Below are 19959 nucleotides of genomic sequence, written 5' to 3'. Positions count from 1 at the left end.
TATCTTTCCCTGTAGCATAAGCTGTATTTTTTAATGCAATGTCTCTTAGACATAGATTGCTTTTTCTCTTGATATAGGAAACAAACTTCATTGCTAACTTCGAAAAAACAATTCCCAGCCTCTTTCTAACAAGCACTGAAGCAAAGAAAGTCAGAGTTTGGTAGCAGATGTTATTGTGACTGTGCTCAAAATCATCCCCTAATCATCCAACAGTGCTAAACAACGCACTAGTTGGTTCGTTTCTTTTGTTTCAGTTATACATAGATTAAGACTTGTAATTAACCCACAAGATCTAGTTGGTACACAGGACAGTAACTGAATGCTTACTCTGCCACACCATACAAGACCAGAAAAATTTCTTGCAACAACAATATAAATTATGGCCTTGTTCTGTCTCCTTGTTTTGAAATCGCTCATGCTCATGTGACAGTAAACACAATTGCAGCAGCATAAAACACACTTCGGTGACTGCAAAAGGGTGACAGCTCTGCAAAAGAATGCAGCCCGGAAAGATTCCAGGTTTGCTGTCTGTACCAAGCCATGTCATTAAAGGGAAGATGTGTTTTAACAGTGGGGGTTCTAGTCCCTGGATGCCAGTCACCAGAGGCTCCCAGAGACTGGTATACTGCTTAGTGCTGAAATCCCACAGAACAGCGAAGCCCCGAGGTGGCCGTCACTGTCACCCTCTTGCTCTGAAACATTCCCAGAACCCCCACCCTCTGCTTTCTGCTGGCTGTGGGACAAGTCCTGTGACTCTCAGCTACAAGACTCAGGTCAGGAACACTGGCCATCTGATATCTCATGGATAAACAGGAAACAGGAAGGGTTTTTGACAGTATTAGGTACAGCTAACATTTAATAACTTAGTTCATATAGATATAATGGCAACATTTGTAGGTGTTAGCAAAGCTAAGTTTTGATTTTATAGAATGATGCTGAGATTAAATTAAAAGAAAACTGCAGTTTTCTGCAGTATGAGCACAGTAACTCAGTCTATAATATCTGAACTTAGTGATTCATTCTTACTTGACAGCTGTGAAAGAATTACTAGAATACCAACTAATGAATAACATGAGTCTTACTTGTCTCTGTAACTACCTGGGCATATATCAAGCTCCTGTGACAGCTAGCTTGATAGTTAAACTCAATAACTAGCACGCACTACAGGCCCTCTAGAAGCAAAAAAATAACCACGGTGCTAACTGTAACAGCAGTACACCAAAAAAAACCAGGACATTTGGGAGTTAAATATTATTTGAAAGAAAGAGACTACACAAGGAACAAGCCTAGAATGGGTGCAAGTCAACTGCAGTTTTCACAGATTCACAGAATCATTAAGGTCGGAAAAGACCTTCAATATCATCAGGTCCAACCACCAGTTCTACAATCCCATGACCACAGAACAACCTCCCAAAGCAGCACATCTACCTGATATTTTAACATTTCCAGAGATGGTGCCTCCACCACTTCCATGAGCAGCTAATCCAAGGCCTCACCACTCTTTCAGTGAAGAAAATTTTCCTAATATCTAATCTGAACCTCCCCTGGTGCAACTTGACCCCATTTCCTCTTGTCCTATCACTAGTCACTAGGGAGAAGAGGCCAACACCCACCTCACCACAACCTCCTTTCAGGTAGTTGTAGAGAGCCATGACATCTCCCCTCAGCCTCTTCTTCTCCAGGCTGAATAGCCCCAGCTCCCTCAGCCTCTCCTTGTAAAATCTGTTCTCCAGACCTCTAATCAGCTTAGGTCTTGCCCTTCTCTGCACCCTCTCCAGCACCTCAAGTCCTTCTTACGCTGCAGTACCCAAAACTGCACACAGTGCTTGAGGTGTGGCCTCATCAAGGCCCAGTATAGGGACAGGATCATCTCCCGGGTCCTGCTGGTCACACTATTCCTGATGCAGGCCAGGATGGTGGTTGGTATTCTTGGCCACCTGAGCACACTGCTGGCTCATCTTCAGCCAGCTGTCAATCAGCACCCCCAGGTCCCTCTCTGCTGGGCAGCTCTCCAGCCACTCCTCCCCAAGCCTGTAGCACAGCCCAGGGTTGTTCTGGCCCAAGTGCAGGACCTGACATTTGGCCTTATTTAATCTCATGCCATTTCCCTTGGCCAATCAGCCAAGCCTGTCCAGATCCCTCTGCAGAGCCTCCCTGCCCTCCAGCAGATTGACACTCCCACCCAACTTAGTGTCATCTGCAAAATTCCTGAGGGTGCACTCTGTCTCCTCATCCAAGTCATCAATAAAGGTGTTAACCAGGAGCAGACCCAGCACTGAGCCCTGGGGAACACCACTCGTGACCGGCCACCAACTGGATTTAACTCCTCTGAACACAATTCTTTGGACCTGGCTGTCCAACCAGTTTTTTATCCAGCAAAGCATGTGCACTTCCAAGCCATGAGCAGCCAGCTTCTCTAGGAGAATCCTGTGGGAAACCTTGTCAAAGGCCTTGCTAAAGTCAAGGCAGACAACATCTGCAGCCTTTGCCTCATCCAGTAAGCAGGTCACCCTGTCATAGGAGGAGATCAGGTTAGTCAAACAGGACCTGCCCTTCATGAACCCTTGCTGACCGAGCCTGATCACCTGGTTGTTCTGCATGTACTGCATAATGGTACCCAGGATGATCTGCTCTGGTACTGAAGTCAGACTAACAGGCCTGTAATTTCCTGGATCATCTTCCCATCCCTTCTTATATACATGGGCTACGTTGGCCGATTTCCCATCTGCTGGTACCTCTCCAGTTAGCCAGGACTGCTGACAAATGATGGGAAGTGGCTCGGCGAGCACTCCAGACAGCTCTTTCAGCACTTTTGAATGCATCCCATCTGGCCCTATAGATTTGTGCACAGCTGTATGGTGAAGCAGATCACTCACCATCTCCTCCTGGATTATTGGGGGGCAGTGATTCTGCTCCTGATCCCTGTCCTCTAGCTTAGGGAGTTGGATTCCCTCTATATAATCGGTCCTGGTTGCTAAAGACTGAAGCAATGTAGTCATTACGTAGTCATTAAGCATTTCAGTATCAACGCTGTCCTGAACAGACTGAGCGCATGGTCACTATCTCATGGTAAAAATCAAGAAATCTTCATCTCTCTTATGCACTTTGTGTGAATGATAATTCACATACAGACAGTATCACAGAAATGCTAAGTACTCTTTACATTGTCACCTAGATGTCCCAATTCAAGCAGGGGCAAAATGCTCCTCTTTAACTGAGACACAATATTCTCCTCTTTTCTCATTAAACAAATCCTCATAGTTAGCGGCTGGAATTACAAATACTGCACAGGAAGTCTATGCTGATCTTTAAATTGTATGATGAAGAAGGGCAGAGATCATGATGTGAATGAGAAATTCCTGCAGTAATAGGGATCAGATGGGTCCTTCACCCAAGGTCTCCAAAACACATATATGATACCATTTCATTTGCTCACCAAGGAGCACATAGGGCACATGTGCTTTACAACCCAGAGACATGTTAAGTGCAACAGAGGAGACAGACCCAGCTCTTCAACACTGTGTACAATTTCCTATTTGCCTGAGGGCTCAAAGCAATCTGCTGAAGTTACCGCCAAAGCCACCTTTGAACATATGGCACAAGCACAGGGTTATGTTGTTAGACTAGCAGATATTAAACCTAAGGTCTAAAAGCACCAATTGCATCAGAGTGCAAACTTGAGACATAATCCCATTTTTGGAAAAATAAATCCCTCAAAATTTGGGAAACTTAAGACTTGATTCTGAACCATTAAACACAACACACCAGTACTTCATCTGGAAACACTCACTACTATTTTTTATGCTTCCAGTTACTTAAAGGAATATTTCTAGCTTCAAAGTTTCAGCCCTCTGTGTAAGCCCATGTTGTACCAATAGGAGTCTACATGTTATTTCTACTTTTCTGACACTCTTCTCTGGCGTATCACCTCTTCCTATGGAAGAAAACTAGTAAGGCTGAATGTGCAGCTATAACAAACAGCTATTCTTGGAATTGTAGTGAGCTACTTAAAACTTAAGCTACAACTCTACTGCAGCATCCTGCAGTAGGTCAAGGACTGATGCCTTCATCTTGTTGTGCATGAACACAGTTGAACACAAAATGGTCAACACTAAGCTTCATTTTTGCCTGCCAGAGTAGGTTCCTCAGCTGTAATGTGACCACTGTAACTCACCAACAGGACTGGATCATCTAATAATGCAAATGAACAACAGGAGAAACAAAAAAGCGTGACACCAAACCCATTCTGGACTCTCAAAAATCTTGCATTTACATCATAAACTATGAAGTTTGCACAGATTAAAACATTTAAACCAAAAAGATTTATCTGTACCTCCTGGGATCATGAGGGACAGTGCACTTGCAGAGAGGGACTTTGTGACTTTCCCAGATATCTTCTTCTTCTCTGTGCTTTCTAATCGCTGACGAGCCATGTGAGATGCAACTTCACTGGGTGGCTTTGATGAGTTATCTGTACTGTCCACACTCTCAGTTCTTCCATTTATCTGATCCAAGTGCTCTGAAAAACTGCCAACTGTACAAAGAAGAAGGAATAAACAAATTGAGGGAAAAACAGGGATTCAGGAGGTTAACAAGTTAACAAGTTTCTGTTAACAAGTTCATAAAACAACATTACAGAAATATGAGTAATTATTTCAGATTTACCAAATGCAATGTATAACAGAATGAATTGAAGCAACAGATTCTTGTAGTCACTGACTAAAGCGAAGTAAGAGGCAAAAGCTGAAGCAAGTCTGGCACCTCAATATGTAGTGCTCACCTTGGAAAACTTAATTATACATTTATTTTTCATGTTAACTCTTCCTAAAGTAAATTAAAGGCTCCAGTCCTACATAAGTTGTATCAGCTCAACAACTTTTCCAAAATCGTTAAAACATGATGTGGAATTTTAATTATTACCTTTTGTTTTTATTCTTTGGATTGTTTTCTATCACAAAAGAAACATGGTACCACAAAACTCAGTATTACAATCACATTGATATTTGTTGATCATAGATAATGAACTTCCACAGTATTAAATGGAGAAAGGACAATGTTTCAAAAAACAACAAAAAAAACCCCCATGAAGGTCTTGTGTCACGTGAACAACCTGCAAGAGCTTTCGTAAAAAAAAATCAAGATATCACAGGGAAGTTGCATGACCTTATGGAACATGCACTAAGGGTAGGCTGCATGTTTAAAGACACAACAGTAATTCCTAATATTTCTTCACGATCACTGAATATCCTGTTGTTAATGAATCGCAGAAAAATGAATGTTCTCTGTGTAATTGGAAAAGTGACAGAAGAGGGTCAGATGCTTTGAGTTATTACTGTGACTGTTGTGCTAATGCCAACACCGTGACATGGGCATGGGGGAGTGAAAAATACTCAGGATACAGCACAGTCAAGGCTTTAGACAAGGGAACGAGATGGAAATGGCTGCAGAGCTAAATGAACCTAAGGAAATGTTTAACCAGAAATGGAGAGGAGGAAAGGGGAGGAAAATGCAGGCTACAAGGAAATGAGGGACATAAGAACAGAAAGCGGTATCCTGAGAAAACTCCGTGAGGTACAAAAGAGAAATAAGCTAAAGACAGGTAAATGTGGAGAGAAGGTAACTGGAACCTATTTATGGACAACCACGAGACTGATACAGGCCTAGATCTGTGTTAAGTGTCAGGTCTTTCAAAAGTTACATGAAACTCTCCCGTGATACCACAAAACCAACAAGATTCCAGCGCCGTGGATCCTACTGAAATGCATGCAAAACTTGCATAAACAAAATAAATTACTTAAGTAGGGAATGGTTTACAACACTCCTTCCTAGATTTCTAACTACAAAATTGAGTTCTCCAAGTCAAAGACAGCCCTGCCAATTCTGAAAGGTGTACATCAGAGATGTCTTAATTAAAAACACACAATGGTACAGCATAGAGTGTCAGAAAACAGCAATACAGAACAGTTGGAACGACTCTAGGGTGACTGATGAAAAGATCACTAACTTTGGTAAGGGAAGATATAAAAATAGTGCTGTAAGTGCTCAAGGGGCCCAAGACTCTGTTTCTCCACAAAGTGATCCTGCAAAGGCTCTATAGTCAAGCTACCATTTTATTCACTTGCCTAGCACCCTCCAAAGTCAGTGGGGCAACACCAAACGTAGGCATTTCCAAAAATCTTGACACTTTCCCATACATATTTTCATGACATTTTGTTAGTCTGGCTGCAAACCAGACACCTCTTGGGATGACATTTTTTAAAAGCAGTTCTGAAAGACAGAACTTCTAAGTCCATGAGTGCTACTGCTAAATAAATAAGGTTGACAACTGTTTCCAATATCATCAGTCAAGAGGCCCACTGTGAATTACCTGATAGCGTGGAGCTGCTGATGGTACTTGCTGGAGTGGTTACTTCAGGTTCATCTTGCATTACTTCCTCCTTCACAAAGACAGGCTTTTCCTGTTCCTCCCGGAGTCCCACTACGCCACTGGAATCATCTTGTTCTCCTTCAGCTGATATGGCCAACTTCGGAAGCAAACCAGAACTGTGCTGCTGCCTGCTACTCTCAGTGTCAGAGGAGAGGGATGCACATACTTGTTGTCTGCATTAAAATAAGCAAACTCTTATGAAGACACTGAAATGAGGAGGCCTGCTGGCCCACTTCCAGCACCTTCTTCTACTTACATTTCAGAATATTCTGAACTCCAGCTTAAAGATTCCACAGAAGGCAATGTTACACTTTTTGTTTTGTCTCCTGCATCTTCCTTTTCTTCACCTTGTGTTTGAATGACTCGATCTATGCTACTAAAAACCTAATACAGACAAAAAGAAACAAAAACACACAACTCATCACTGACATATGTGATATGAAAAGATATGCAGAAAAACACATTACAGGTTATACTCTACATATTCTAAATGCTTATACAGTATTTCAGAGTGCAAATTTCAAACTTCTTGAGCCTTTTTAGATTTCCAAGAGTTTGTGTCCTCAAAACGCTTTCCTATTCTGCTCATATATAGTGTCACAAATAGCATATTTTCTCATTACAAATTCATCTGCTTTCTCTCCCTTTCACTGTGTGAATCAAGAGTACAAGAAAAATTCACACTCTTGGGGTTTCTTGGTCACAGGATCAATGCACACCCTGGATTAACTCACCAATCAAGGTAAAAAAAGTCTTAGCCATAAGATACTGACTTAGTATCTACCAGTCAGGTGCCCAAAGCAGAAAAAAATAATCTGAATTGACCTTGAAGTAAAGAATAAATTACTTGGCTAAAGGATTTAGAAAATATAAACTCTCATAAATGTAATTATATTGTCAGCTAAGGAAACAACAACACACAGAAATCACCATCTGTATATTCTACAGTCTGAGGCACAGTTAGAGATGTAATGATATAAACTAAACTATAACTGTGGTACAGAGCTTTCAAAAGGCCAGAACTTCACAGAATTAGTTCAGAAGGGATCTCTGCAGGCCATGTTGTCCAATGCCTCTGCTCAAGGAGTCACCTAAAGCTGGCTGCCCAGGATGGTGTCTTTTGAAAATCTCCAAGGATGGAGGCTCCAGAACCTCTAAAGAGAGTGTCATTTACCAGTATCTGAATTTGAAGCACATCACCAAGTCAAAAGAAAGAGTTTATATAGAATCATCATAGAATCACAGATTGGCTTCAGTTGGAAGGGACCTTAAAGATCATCTAGTTCCAATCCCCCGCCATGCGCAGGGACACCTCCCACTAGACCAGGTTGCTCAAAGCTCCATCCAACCTGCCCTTGAAGACTTCCAGGGATGGGGCATCCACAATTCTCTGGGCAACCCTTTTCCAGTGTCTCCTCACACTGAAGAATTTTCTCCTAATGTCTAACCTAAATCTACTATATCCACAATTCCTGTCTCTGCTTTTCTGTGTTATCACAGATACAATACATAAGTGGTATTGCAGAGCCAGCACAAAATCTACAAATTACTTAAAGCATAATCTAGGACAAAAAAGATAAAAACCCAGACCTTCCAAATCCTTTTAAACTGTTTGTGAAGTAGGTTCAAGGAACTTTCTATACAGAAAGCTTCTGAAAATCTCTGCTTGTTACTCTGTTAGGACTAAAACCACACTTGCTAGGCATTCCAGTTCCATTATTTCTTGCCCACCTATCACCCACAGCACTTCCTAAGCAGGTCCACTCTGCTCCTGTTGGCATCCCTTACACAGCAGTAATTAGATCTCATCTCAAATACTAGAATATACCACCCTTTGGACAGTCACCTTCAAGTCACAGCATTCAGATCACTTGCTCAAATCCACACTTCTCCTTAATCAAACCACATGCTGCTTTGCTTTTTCCTTTCAGTTTAATGTAATGTACTTCGTAACTACTGTAGGCTAGTATTGCAATCTTTGTTATGCCATTAACTGCAACATATGCAGGATACAACTGGATTAACATGCAAACTTGGTATAAAGAAACCAACATACAGAACACACACTTCTTCCACATCTAACATTTCCAAACTCAATAAAGGTAGCAAAACATTTGTGTACACAATACATACTAACATTACAGCCAATTTTTACTTACTTTGGAAAATCTGTGTGAACATGAGGAAAACTGCCTTATCTCCAAATTAAAGTCTTCATCGTTGGTGTCATCCTCTTCCTCAGTTTCCATATGGTGGTATTTCTCAGAACGAGCTACAGACAAGGGAGATAAAGTATTGGAATGTAACAGGAAGAAGGGGTATCAAGGTTTAATATCAACTAAAAGCATACTTTTATTCTTAGGATTATTTCTGCTGAAATGTCAAACCACTAGTGAAACTGCACAGCTGCCAGTGGTTCTGACAAAGCAGCATGCAAATTTGAAAGGCAGTGACTATTTAAACAAGGTGTTCATCACAGTTTTTTAATAACATCAGACACCTACTGTCAAAATAACTTGTGTCATCTTCAGACTCCAACTGTGGAATAAATTCTGCCTTCTGCCTCAACAGACCATTCCAGTCAAGGTTCCTGAAGAATTTATGCTGCTTTACTTCATATGCACCACCTGGGGGAGCCAGAGAAAAACACTGAGCAAATTATGCCAGATCCTCTGACATTAGTTCAACTAAAACCCGGCTCAAAAGTGTAAATTATCATGGAAAGGCAGAGTCACCAACGCAGGAAGGAACATCTACTACCCTTTCACACCAGAATCTCCTAAGCCTGTCAAGATCACGCCCCTCTCCCTCTTTTCTTGTTGCCACTGATTTAACTGTAGTGGCATTGCTTAATCATCTTCCCCCATATAAACATTTTTATTTTTCTGCACACACTAACTATAATCTATCAACTAACTACACATTTGTCAGAAGCATTAGATGTAGCAGTTGTAGTAGTCATTAAAATATAAATATGCACAGTAGATAAGTAAGTACAAGTTAGAAAGTAATGAAGAAGGATTCTTAATAGCTGTTCAGTGCAAACACGACTGCTGACCAGGAGGAGCTCCTTTTGGTGTTTTCTAGCAGTAATACAGAATTCTATAGGAAATACCTTATCATTTAAGCTTGTTAATGATTACTGCCTACTTGATTATAACATATGTTCCACAAGTACAGTAGTTTGAAGTTAAGAAATTACTATAACAATGCAGTAAAATACTGGAATTTTTGTCCTGGGGATGATAAATCCTAATTTGCACACATTAATGGGATATTACATCAGTTTTTTGTAATTCTGATTAATATCAGACGCTTCAAACCCAAAGAGGTCTTTTTTCAGTTATATTCTTTCTTCAAAGTAAGTACGGTACCTCTCTTCCTTCAGCTTAACTATGTCACTCAGGTCTCCTGAGCAAATACACACAATTTTAATGGAGTGTTATGCAGCTAGCTAATATGTATTAAATAGACAGGGCTGTCATTTGAAATGCATGGTGGAGCCTAGGATAAACCATGCTATTTCCCAGTGCCCCTGTGGAACCTGTCATGTTGCAACCATTTCTGTGAGTTGCTTTTGACATTTAAAAAAAAAAACTTTGTTGTGGTTTATAAACATCCCTCTGTGCTTCAGAGAAATGGCTGCCCAATTTCCTTCTTCAGACTGTCAGCTCTCAAGAGACAAGGAACAGCTGAAAGAAAGCAGCCCATAAACAAGCTGCACAGATGCTCCATGTGGTGCTGCTGACCATTATGGTAGTTAAGCCAGCCTCACTCTGTTCAATTCACTTTCTCAATCAGCTGTCACAAAAGAGGCAGAATTTGCAATCTACTTCTGATTCAGCCTCTCACAGGGTGACAATCTTGAAGTAAGACTGTGATCCCCAGGAAAAAGTATCCTGGCAACAAACCAACAACATCTGAAAGGAATACACCTAGAACAAGGGAATGGAACTAATTATGGCTCTTCATTTTGCTTTTGCCAGCGATCCCCTGTTGCAGCAGAAGACACAGGCAGCAAATGGAGAAGCTGACTGAGGCATGACACCTCCCTCACTCTTAACTTCTTCAACATGTTGATGACATAAACAAACTTTGCTGGATCCCATTTACTCCAGATCCATCAGCTACAGTGAAGTCTAAGGGCTCTTCACATAGATCCCAGATGCTCAGAGAGCAAGTGATATGCAGTTCACTCATCTCAGTCACGCAATCCAGACCCAGAGGAAGACCCGTTGTTTGGGATCATGACAATAGTACTTGGACTCTGGGTTATACTCACGTTCCCCCAAGTGGCTGTGGTAAGGCCAGTTATGACCCAATTCCTAAAGCTCCTTTTTTAATTGGCTCTAAAAATAAACAGAACAATCTGACCACTGGACTCAGTTTCACCATAATTTTTTCAAGTACTCTCCTGCTAACTCAACTTGCCACTTGGTTTAGTTAGCATCCCCGCTGTATTATATTCATGGCATATAGTGTTCACTGTCAATAAGACTATACCCTTCATATCTAGGCTCTTTTAGGTAAGAGGCCTTTTTTGCTGTGCTTTGCCAAGTCGGATGGCAGTCAGTGACTAGGGTTCCCACACTAACACTTTAAAAATCATGTGCAACATTATTCATTACTGCCTCTCACCCAAATTCCCAAATAGATCCTGCTCCACCAACTGACCAATAAACTTTGTAACATAAATGCACAATGCTTTTATGAGCCTCTGCAGGCTTACTGCTTCTAATACCCCTAGTCAGGTTCTTCTCTTGAACTGGAATGAACATGTATGAATGACCACAGTGCAATACGCTGGAAGCTTGTACTCTCACCGATACCCACTTACTTCTCTAATGCTCACACTTCTGGTTTTATTCTTATTCATGCAAGGCAGTAGTGCTTGTCGAATGAGAATGACAGTACCTTTCACAACACAACCTGAGACAGTCATTTCTGCATAATTAGTTCAAGTACTCATCACACACCTGAAAGTTTGAAGGAACTCATTTGTCAGGTTAAGCTCCTTCTGAATAAGGAAGCATCAGTTGTGTATTGGTTCCCCTTCTCTGTTTAGTTAATACTGTAGTCATGAAGGAACCTTATCCAATGGCTAACCTGGTCTTTGAGAAATGCCTGGCTTATTTATCAAAGAAAAGAGTAAAGACGACCACATGTAAACTCCAAAAAAGAGACAGTCATCATCTTGTTAAGCTCATATTACTGGTCTGAGTCTATAAAATACCCTATTCTGTAATTGCATATAACTGGCCCTGACAGGTGTTGCGCGGGCAAAACAAATAGGTGAACAAAAGCTCCCAATGCTGAATATAGAAGCTATTTCTAGCACACTAACAATTTGAAATACTGCCTTCTAACCTGTTCCCAGTCTTTCCAAAGGATTCTGCCTGAGCAGCAGGGTAATCAGATCCTGGGCATCCGGAGGTGGAGCTTCATCCTTTTCAGGCCAGATGATTTCATCTAGCAAAACAGAAATTTGTTTGTTATTACTGAAGTCTGGTACTAACATTCAGCAGAAACTGCAAAAACTTGTAGCGAGCTAGCAATAAACTCAGAGTTAAGGCAATTTTTTTTAAGTTGCTCTCTTGTTGCCTACCAATTACTTCTGATTTTTATACTCTCTATACAGACTCCATAAACATATTGTTACATTCCTGTTTTCCTTTGAAGTATCCTTTAACCCAAAACAGTGCTTAACAACAGAATACAAGAACGCTTGGTTCATGGAAAACTACTGCATAATATTAGTACAACTTGTATGCTGTGCCTTCTCTCTGCCTTCCCAAAACAATTCTTTAAATTTTAGTTCTGTACCATGTAAACAGCTGTTAAGATGGACAAAGCTGACCTGACTCAGCAGTTACTGTTCATATCTGTAATACTCTAATACTAGCAGACTCACTGAAGTCATAACTCCCATGACTAAGAGCTGAGGTATCGTACTCTGCTCTGGAGAGATACATGCCAATTAAGCTTTTTTCCAAGTGTCTCATACTTCAGAGGAAAACCACCTCACTCTACTGACTCTTATACTACTAAGGCTTTTGTACTTCCTAGCAAGTCAGACCTAAATCATGCAGTCTAGATACTAAATCCTGCAGTATGTGGGTAAGCCTGAATAAAAATTCTGCCAAACTTTCATTTAAATTAAACAACAGAAAACTGTGTCAGTTTCAATATGAGCATAAACTGTGTAACAGATTACACAGGAAGTTCTAATTTTTAGCAGAACCTGTCTCCACAAATGTAATATATTGCAGGGTTAGAAAAAACTCTGCAGAGGTTTCTTTGGGGGTACAAGGATTTTGTTATCAGAGAAACAGAATGCTAGGACCTCAGGAAATACAGAAGGCTGTTATGGATTTTGTTATCATATGACCTAGACTTTTCATTCAAAATTCTGAGCACTGGAGAAATAATCATCAGAAGCTATACACACATTTAATCTTTGTATTTTAGAGTTTAAGGAAAGGCATAAATGAACATGAAATGCAAACTGTTTCTGGAGCATTATTTTTAACCCAAATAATTTTAGGCATCTAACTTTACACTGAGGCTTCCCATAGTTGTACTCATACAACTTGGCGGCAGGAAAGGCAAACAAAAATGAAGATGGAATGAGGAAAAATGAGGGGGCAAGATTTTAAAGTAGAAATTATATTTCATGCACAGAAACTGGAGTAAAAGTCTGGGCCACAGTTTGGGTTCTTAAACAGAGCTTTTACAGTTGAATACAAACAGACCACATAATTTAGCACAGGAAACTTTTCCAACAAAAGAGTTTTCCTGAAGGTACTGACATTAAGAATTATTTCAGTAAGTAAGGGTGAAAGAGAAGTAAGTAAAAACAGAAGAAAGTCAACATCAAAACATTAAATTCGGCTGACCACCAGTCTTGGAGAGTGAGTGGGAATATATCAGGCTTAAAAACATAAATTTCTACAGATAATTTCTGGAAGATAAATGGACACATTCAAACAGTTTAAGTTATTTATGTAAGAATCAGCTAGACTATAACACATGACAATTTGTTTTACAAAATGTAAAATTAATGCCAAATACAATATAAAGTCTGAAGTGCAAATTTTGATGTTTTTTTTAGACTATTCCCTCCCCTTCTCCCAGTCAGAGAGCCTAAATATAAAAACACATGTGCATATGTCTGGAAATGCAATAAAAACATGAGCTATTTCCATGTTTGCCTGCCTACAGCATTGACTGCAGCTTAAATCTGATTTGAAAAATAAAGCATGAATATGCATTGCAGCTGTGAGGCATCCAGACCAAAGCCAGTATTTCCTGCTTGTGTTAATTAAACAGCTGATTCTCCCTGCCACTAAGTCCTCAGCATATCACATTAGAAAACAACATGGTTATAAATTAATGAACAGCTAGAATGTAGTATGAAGAGGTCAGACAACTCACAAATCCATTTCATTACATTACACAAACAATTCTGACTTTCAACTTCAGAGATGAAGGTAAGCGAGAGGATGACTGAGAGTCTCCTTAAGTTGCATTTTCAGAGAACAAGGTACCAGAGGTGTTTTTTGCTTCCACTGGGTTTTTTCTACGCTTGGTTGTTTGGTGGTTGGTTTTGTTGTTGTTTTTTATTGTCTTAGCTACTGGATCTCTTAAGCAGACCATAAAACAAACCTGGAAATACTCAGTAACAGAGGTGCCATTTGGTTAAACTTTTTGGCATAAATAGAGGCCCTCTACAACTATGCATCTGGGAAATTTATGGAAACAGCAGGTAAGATAGTAAATTACTCTCTTTAATTATCATTCAGTTTTACCACAAGGCTCATAACAATATTTAGGGTCAGCTTGCAGGTTAAGATCTAAAAGGTTATTGAATTTTAAATGGGACAAGAACAGCTGCTACAGAAATAACATTACACTACAACAATCACCAATGAAATCATTAACAATCTGTGAATTGAATTTGTTTCCTTCTCTTTCTCTTTACTTATTATTCAAGAGATATTTGTTTTAGGATTTTTATTACACCTTTCTTAATTTCTTCATTGTGCCATGAAGCAATTTCTCACTTACACAAATTTGTTTTAACCATTTCTTCTCTGGTATAAATTCTTTACTGAAGACTGAAATCACTATGCCATAGCGGCACTACTTTTCTATTGATACTGCTCTTCTTTTTCAAACAGTGACACTTAACCACTGTGCTCTCTGCATTACTGCATTTCTGTACTTAGCAACAATATATAATAAGTTCAGCTTTTCATCACAATTTATTCTTACTGCTTTGACAGTAAATTGTAAATTACAATACTACAACAATGGTGGTCTTTCAAGCAGAACCAGCTTGAAAACCTTGTCTATCAGTAAAGCTGTAAATATCTTCAGTATTAACAGAAGCTGAAGTGTTTCATCCCAAACTAAGAAATCTGGGGCTTTTTTGTGATGATACTCACCACTGATTACTTGTCCAAACAGCTCTTCTGGTGTATCTCCAAAGAATGGCACACACCCAACAAGAAATTCATAAAGGATAATTCCCATAGCCCACCAGTCCACTGGTTTTCCGTAACCCTGTCTCAGTATCACTTCAGGAGCTATGTATTCAGGTGTACCACAGACCTAAAAGAAAGAAAATAAACATGATGGTAAAAGCAAGTTTAATTGAGTTATGTTATATAATTTGTAACTCTTTAAATTTAAAAATAATATGGAAACATGGAAAAATGGAATTCAGTAGGTCTTAAGTCAGCTGGACTTGTGTAACAGATTATGTTTTCAGAATGACCTAGCTACTTTTACAGTCATCATAATTAACATTTGTGTTTCTGTCACACAAAGGACAGTTCGGGTTTCATACACAGAAAACATTTTATTTAACTTGAACATATCTTTACATGAAAGTTATGACGGTTTTACATTAAGTAACTTTTATAGTGAACAGATTGTGAGCCATGGTAATGAGGCATGCTTAAAGGGAAATGGGCCATAGTAAAGATTTTAGCACCCTTGGCTTTACTATGCATCATGAGCTCCACAAGTACTCTGCTGAGACTTCTGAGTTCCTTATAAAATCAGTTTTCCATTTGTTTCTCACAGATTCACTTGCACAAAATTAAGTTGTTCATCTTACTAATAGATTTGATGTAGAAAGAAAAAAGCCTAAATAATTGGCAAGGCATCAATAAAAGTAACAGACATACAAAACTGGAACACCAACGCAGAAGTGACAAGAGTTTATACAGTATTATGGTACATTCTGCTGAAAAAATGTCAGTTCATTTAAACAATCAATATAGAAACTAGAAATTCTGTCTTACTTGTTTGTCAAGGAATTCTCTGGCGTCCTTCTCAATGTGACCCTCATACAGATTGGTAGTCAAACTCATCAGCCCCACCTTTGACAGGCCGAAGTCTGTAAGCTTTATATGGCCCATGGATGTTACCAATAAACTGAAAATTAGAATTATCTGGTTACTGTGATATAATTCAGTATTACGTGCTTATCATTACTGTTATTACTACAATTTAAAAAAAAGGTTTATTAGCCCTGAAAAAATAGAAAAATGGCTTAAAAAGTAATTTAACCAGATACAAAATTAAAAGGTTAAAAAGCTGACTGTCTTACACTGGTTACTTATTATTACCAGATGTAAATAAACTTTTTACATGCAACTGCACATCTTATAGAACCACACAACTGTTGACAGCTGAATGCTAGATGCCTTGAAGAAAAAGGAACAGTCATCTTCTGAAAGACCTAGAATAGAATAAATGTTACTTCTGAAGTAAGCATTTTCTGTAACAAGCTGGGCCATTCATTTGGAAAAAACCCTGAGGTATTAAATAGTAACTAATGCTACACTGGCCTGAGACATCATGCTATGCAGATATTGTCACTCAACAGACATGACTCCAATTCTTTTTTCTAAGCCATACTTTTTATTGCAGCTACTTGTTATAATGTTAGATATGTAGGAACAAGATTGTATTTCTAAATACTGAAAAAAAAAAAACCAAAAACATGCAACAGGGAAGATTTTTCCAATCTGGTCAATCTTGTCTTCATATACGCAAACAGCTGCAATTTCATGATACTTTATATTAAATGGTGTTTTAAACAGTTTGAAAGAGATCTTCCCTGATGACCAAAATGCATTTCCCTACATTTCAGCCAGAAAAGTAAGCACAGGGTTTGGTGCTTTTAGCTACTCTGACAGCCTCTTCCATCTTAAAGGTAAGAAATTTTAGAGAGCTCTTTTGGAAAAAACACATTTTCTGTAAGTGCAGGCAACAAAAAATCAAATACTGTGCTAAAACTGTGAAACTACATAACATTCATTAATTAAAAAAAAATTTCAAAAACATTCAAATTAAGTTTACTCCTTTATTTTATCTAGCAATTTCCAAGTCCTCCTTTAGGTTTATACTATAGACGTACTTGTCTGGTTTCAAATCTCTGTGTACAATTCCGTAATTATGAAGGTATTCCAATGCCAGAACCGTCTCTGCAAAGTACATCCTTGCCATGTCTACAGGTAAAGGACCCATATTCTTGAGTAAAGTAGCACAGTCTCCACCTGTGGAAATAGGAAAAGTGCTCCACATGATGCTAAATATTTTGAGGTGTATCAGTATAATCCATATAAGCCGCATAAAGAAATATAATCTGTAGTCTTAAGTATTTATTTTCACATCATTTGATTCAACTGAACATGTAACCACACCAACTACTGTATGAAGCTGGGAGAAAGCAGTACAAGAGTTCAGCTGGAAATCAAAACTGTGTGTGTTGCTTCCTTAAAAAAAACAGAAAAGGAAAAAAAAAAAGGCCCACACAACCATAGTCTGGGTATCTATCTCATCTTGCACTGCCCTGCCCACTGTTCCCCTTTCATCAGTACCTTTTAAAATTGCTTCCCTCCTTCTTCATTAAAATATTATAAATAAACCAACACGTGCTAATGAAAACTTGAACTCCAGAAAAACAAACAGCGTTTCCATGTGAACTGTGAATGCTAGAATGCTTACAATTACAGCCTATGAGGAACTTATTCTAAGAGCAGTTATTTCTCATTATAGATGGAGTACAAGTGTTTTACAGGCTCTCACTGAGAGATGATGACTGAGAAGAAAGCCATCTTGTTCTTCGATTTAGATCTTACATCTGTACTGCCTGAGTAGGAAGGACACACAGGAGGCCTTTCTAATGCAAGTACCATATGGGTTACTTCTCTTTCTTTGTGGAAGAAAACTTGTGTTCTTCCACTGTAAGCCACAACAGACATTTTACCTTCTACATATTCCATAACCATGCATAAATGACGCCTTGTTTCAAAGGAGCAATACATGCTGACAACAAACGGATTTTCTGCAAATGTCAGGATATCACGCTCTACAAAGGCCTGTTGGATCTGGTTTCGGAGGATGAGATTCTGCTTATTAATTTTCTTCATGGCAAATCTTTGTCTGGTTTCTTTGTGTCTCACAAAATAAACCGCACTAGAAGAAGTTCAAATGGGAGAGAAAAAGAAAAAAAAAATTATTAATATTTTTAACAATTTTTTTAAACTCTGTGTATATGATATAGAAGACATTATTTTCATCTAATGTAGCTGACTTTAACTTTAAAGAATGGTTACAAACCTCATTTTGTTTCACAACCAGGATGAGTATCAGTCAACACAACTTAGTACTCAAACTAAAACCAAACAGCTCCTCCCCTCAAAGCAAACTACAGATACACCAAATGCTCCCCAACCAGATACAGCAAATGCTCTCAGCTCAGGCAAGATTTTGGGCGTTGCCATCAACAAAAGATTATATAAAAAACCCAGCTGGCCACAGTGTTATAAATCATTCTGACAAATGCTTATTCTGTAAATATGCTGTCAGATAATTATGACTCAGGCCCCGACCAGGGGATTTTAAAACATGCCACAGGTTTCTCATGAAAGTTGTTCAGAAGTTGCTCAATAGGTTGGCTCTCTCACTGCCAGGTGCAAAATCTTCTGTTCCTGTACAGTCCCTGACATCAGCATTGATCCATATCAGGGATAGGTCACCAGTAGGTAATGCAAAATAAAGAACACTGCATTAACCACATTGGTAATGTGGGATGAAGATGTATCTTGACATGCAGAATTTCCACTGAAGTACTGGATACAAAGTTTCCTGTAAGCCTGGTTAGACAAGGGTGGGAAGCAAAGTGAAGGAAAACTTCATGTGGACAAGCCTTTTTTCTTTCAAGAGGGAATCAAGCTACTGTGAAACACTGACATAGGACATTACTGCTGCATTTCTCAAAATCCCTTGAAGCAAATCCTGAAAATGGTTGCTTGTTTGAAATCTGCTTTGTACTATTTAATACTTAAAACATCTCTAGTATATATTACCATACTAGTGTATGTTTATGGAAAGAAAGGAATAAAAGGAGAAAACATAGGAGGAAGAAAGTGGGACTCAATTATGTAGCTTTCAAATTCAGTGTTTTGTTTCCATGAGGTCAAATTATCAGCATACAATTATTTATTTAAACACAAAAAGCAATTCTTGCCTTACTATTTCTATTAAGGTCTTCTCACAGCTACCAAAATTGAGGGCACTGAAAAAAATCAACATGTTTCTGCTTTGCTTTCTGAAGAGAAACTTGACAAGAGAGTTTCTCTTACTAATTCCAAAAGTGTTCATTAATCCCTTGTTCTTGTCTGAGCATGGGGCAGGAAAAAGACATTACACCACTACGAAAGCAGGGGAAAACCACCTCAGGCAAAACTCCTGACAAACCCCCACACTTGGTGTCTCTTACTAAGTCTCACTTTGTGCTGCCCCTCCCAAGCTGGAGTAAAGACCAGGTTATTCATCTCCAGCACTCCTCCCTGCTGGCTTCATGTCTTTTGTCCTCCTGCATCTCTTCCTACTGCTCCCCTCATACTCACTTCTCCACCCCTTTATTATCCATGCTTCTTTTCACCCTACATTCTGGTTTCCCTCTTGTTGCTACAGCCTATTAATTGGTTTTTTTGCTTCATAATCTTGTGTAATTTAGTATTTTATTTTCCCTATATCAGTCCCACTGTGCACTTCTGGCAAATAGAAAAGTGAGTCTTCCAGGTGCCTGAAGCCACAATCCTAAAAAAAAAATATTATATGAATGAACTGAGGATTGCCTGAGGACTTGGTATGCAGAGCTTTACTTCGGACAGTGTGCCAAGATGAACTCTTGAAAGACAGATATTAACTGTAATGTTATTACAGCATCTTAATAAATGTCCTCTGCAGATGTGAATCATTACTACCATATTTAAAGATGAAGAAGCTGTAAGTTGTAAAGAATACCCAATCCAGAAAATATATGGGACATGCTGGCAGTGTTTCCCGAGCTCTCTCTATTGCATTCCCCAGTCTTAAAGACACAGACAGGTAACTGCATAACATTCCACTAGAATTCAGTTATCTACAATTCCTCAGAAAAACCCCTGTTTAGTTCAAGTGTACCAGACTCACAAGACAACTGCAACACAATTGTCTCTCTCACATTT

The 19959-nt window shown here is 39.1% G+C and overlaps 1 protein-coding gene across 2 annotated transcripts in view; it reads right to left on the bottom strand.

The window, feature by feature from the left end:
- Positions 1-19959, bottom strand: part of MAST4 (microtubule associated serine/threonine kinase family member 4) — a 113160-nt gene that overhangs the window by 14036 nt on the left and 79165 nt on the right. For both annotated transcript variants that reach the window (XM_051642903.1, XM_051642904.1), the window contains 10 exons: positions 17712-17920; positions 16860-16998; positions 15739-15871; positions 14875-15040; positions 11795-11896; positions 8932-9054; positions 8587-8699; positions 6684-6811; positions 6368-6600; positions 4334-4534 (listed from right to left, as the gene is read on the bottom strand). In XM_051642903.1, the coding sequence (XP_051498863.1) occupies positions 4334-4534; positions 6368-6600; positions 6684-6811; positions 8587-8699; positions 8932-9054; positions 11795-11896; positions 14875-15040; positions 15739-15871; positions 16860-16998; positions 17712-17920 (1547 nt within the window). The remainder of the gene's footprint in view (positions 1-4333; positions 4535-6367; positions 6601-6683; positions 6812-8586; positions 8700-8931; positions 9055-11794; positions 11897-14874; positions 15041-15738; positions 15872-16859; positions 16999-17711; positions 17921-19959) is intronic.

This window comes from Apus apus, chromosome Z, assembly GCF_020740795.1.
Source record: "Apus apus isolate bApuApu2 chromosome Z, bApuApu2.pri.cur, whole genome shotgun sequence".
NCBI classification, from domain to species: domain Eukaryota; kingdom Metazoa; phylum Chordata; class Aves; order Apodiformes; family Apodidae; genus Apus; species Apus apus.
The sequence above is the reverse complement of the archived record's forward strand: the minus strand, read 5'-3'. Positions and strand labels throughout refer to the sequence as shown.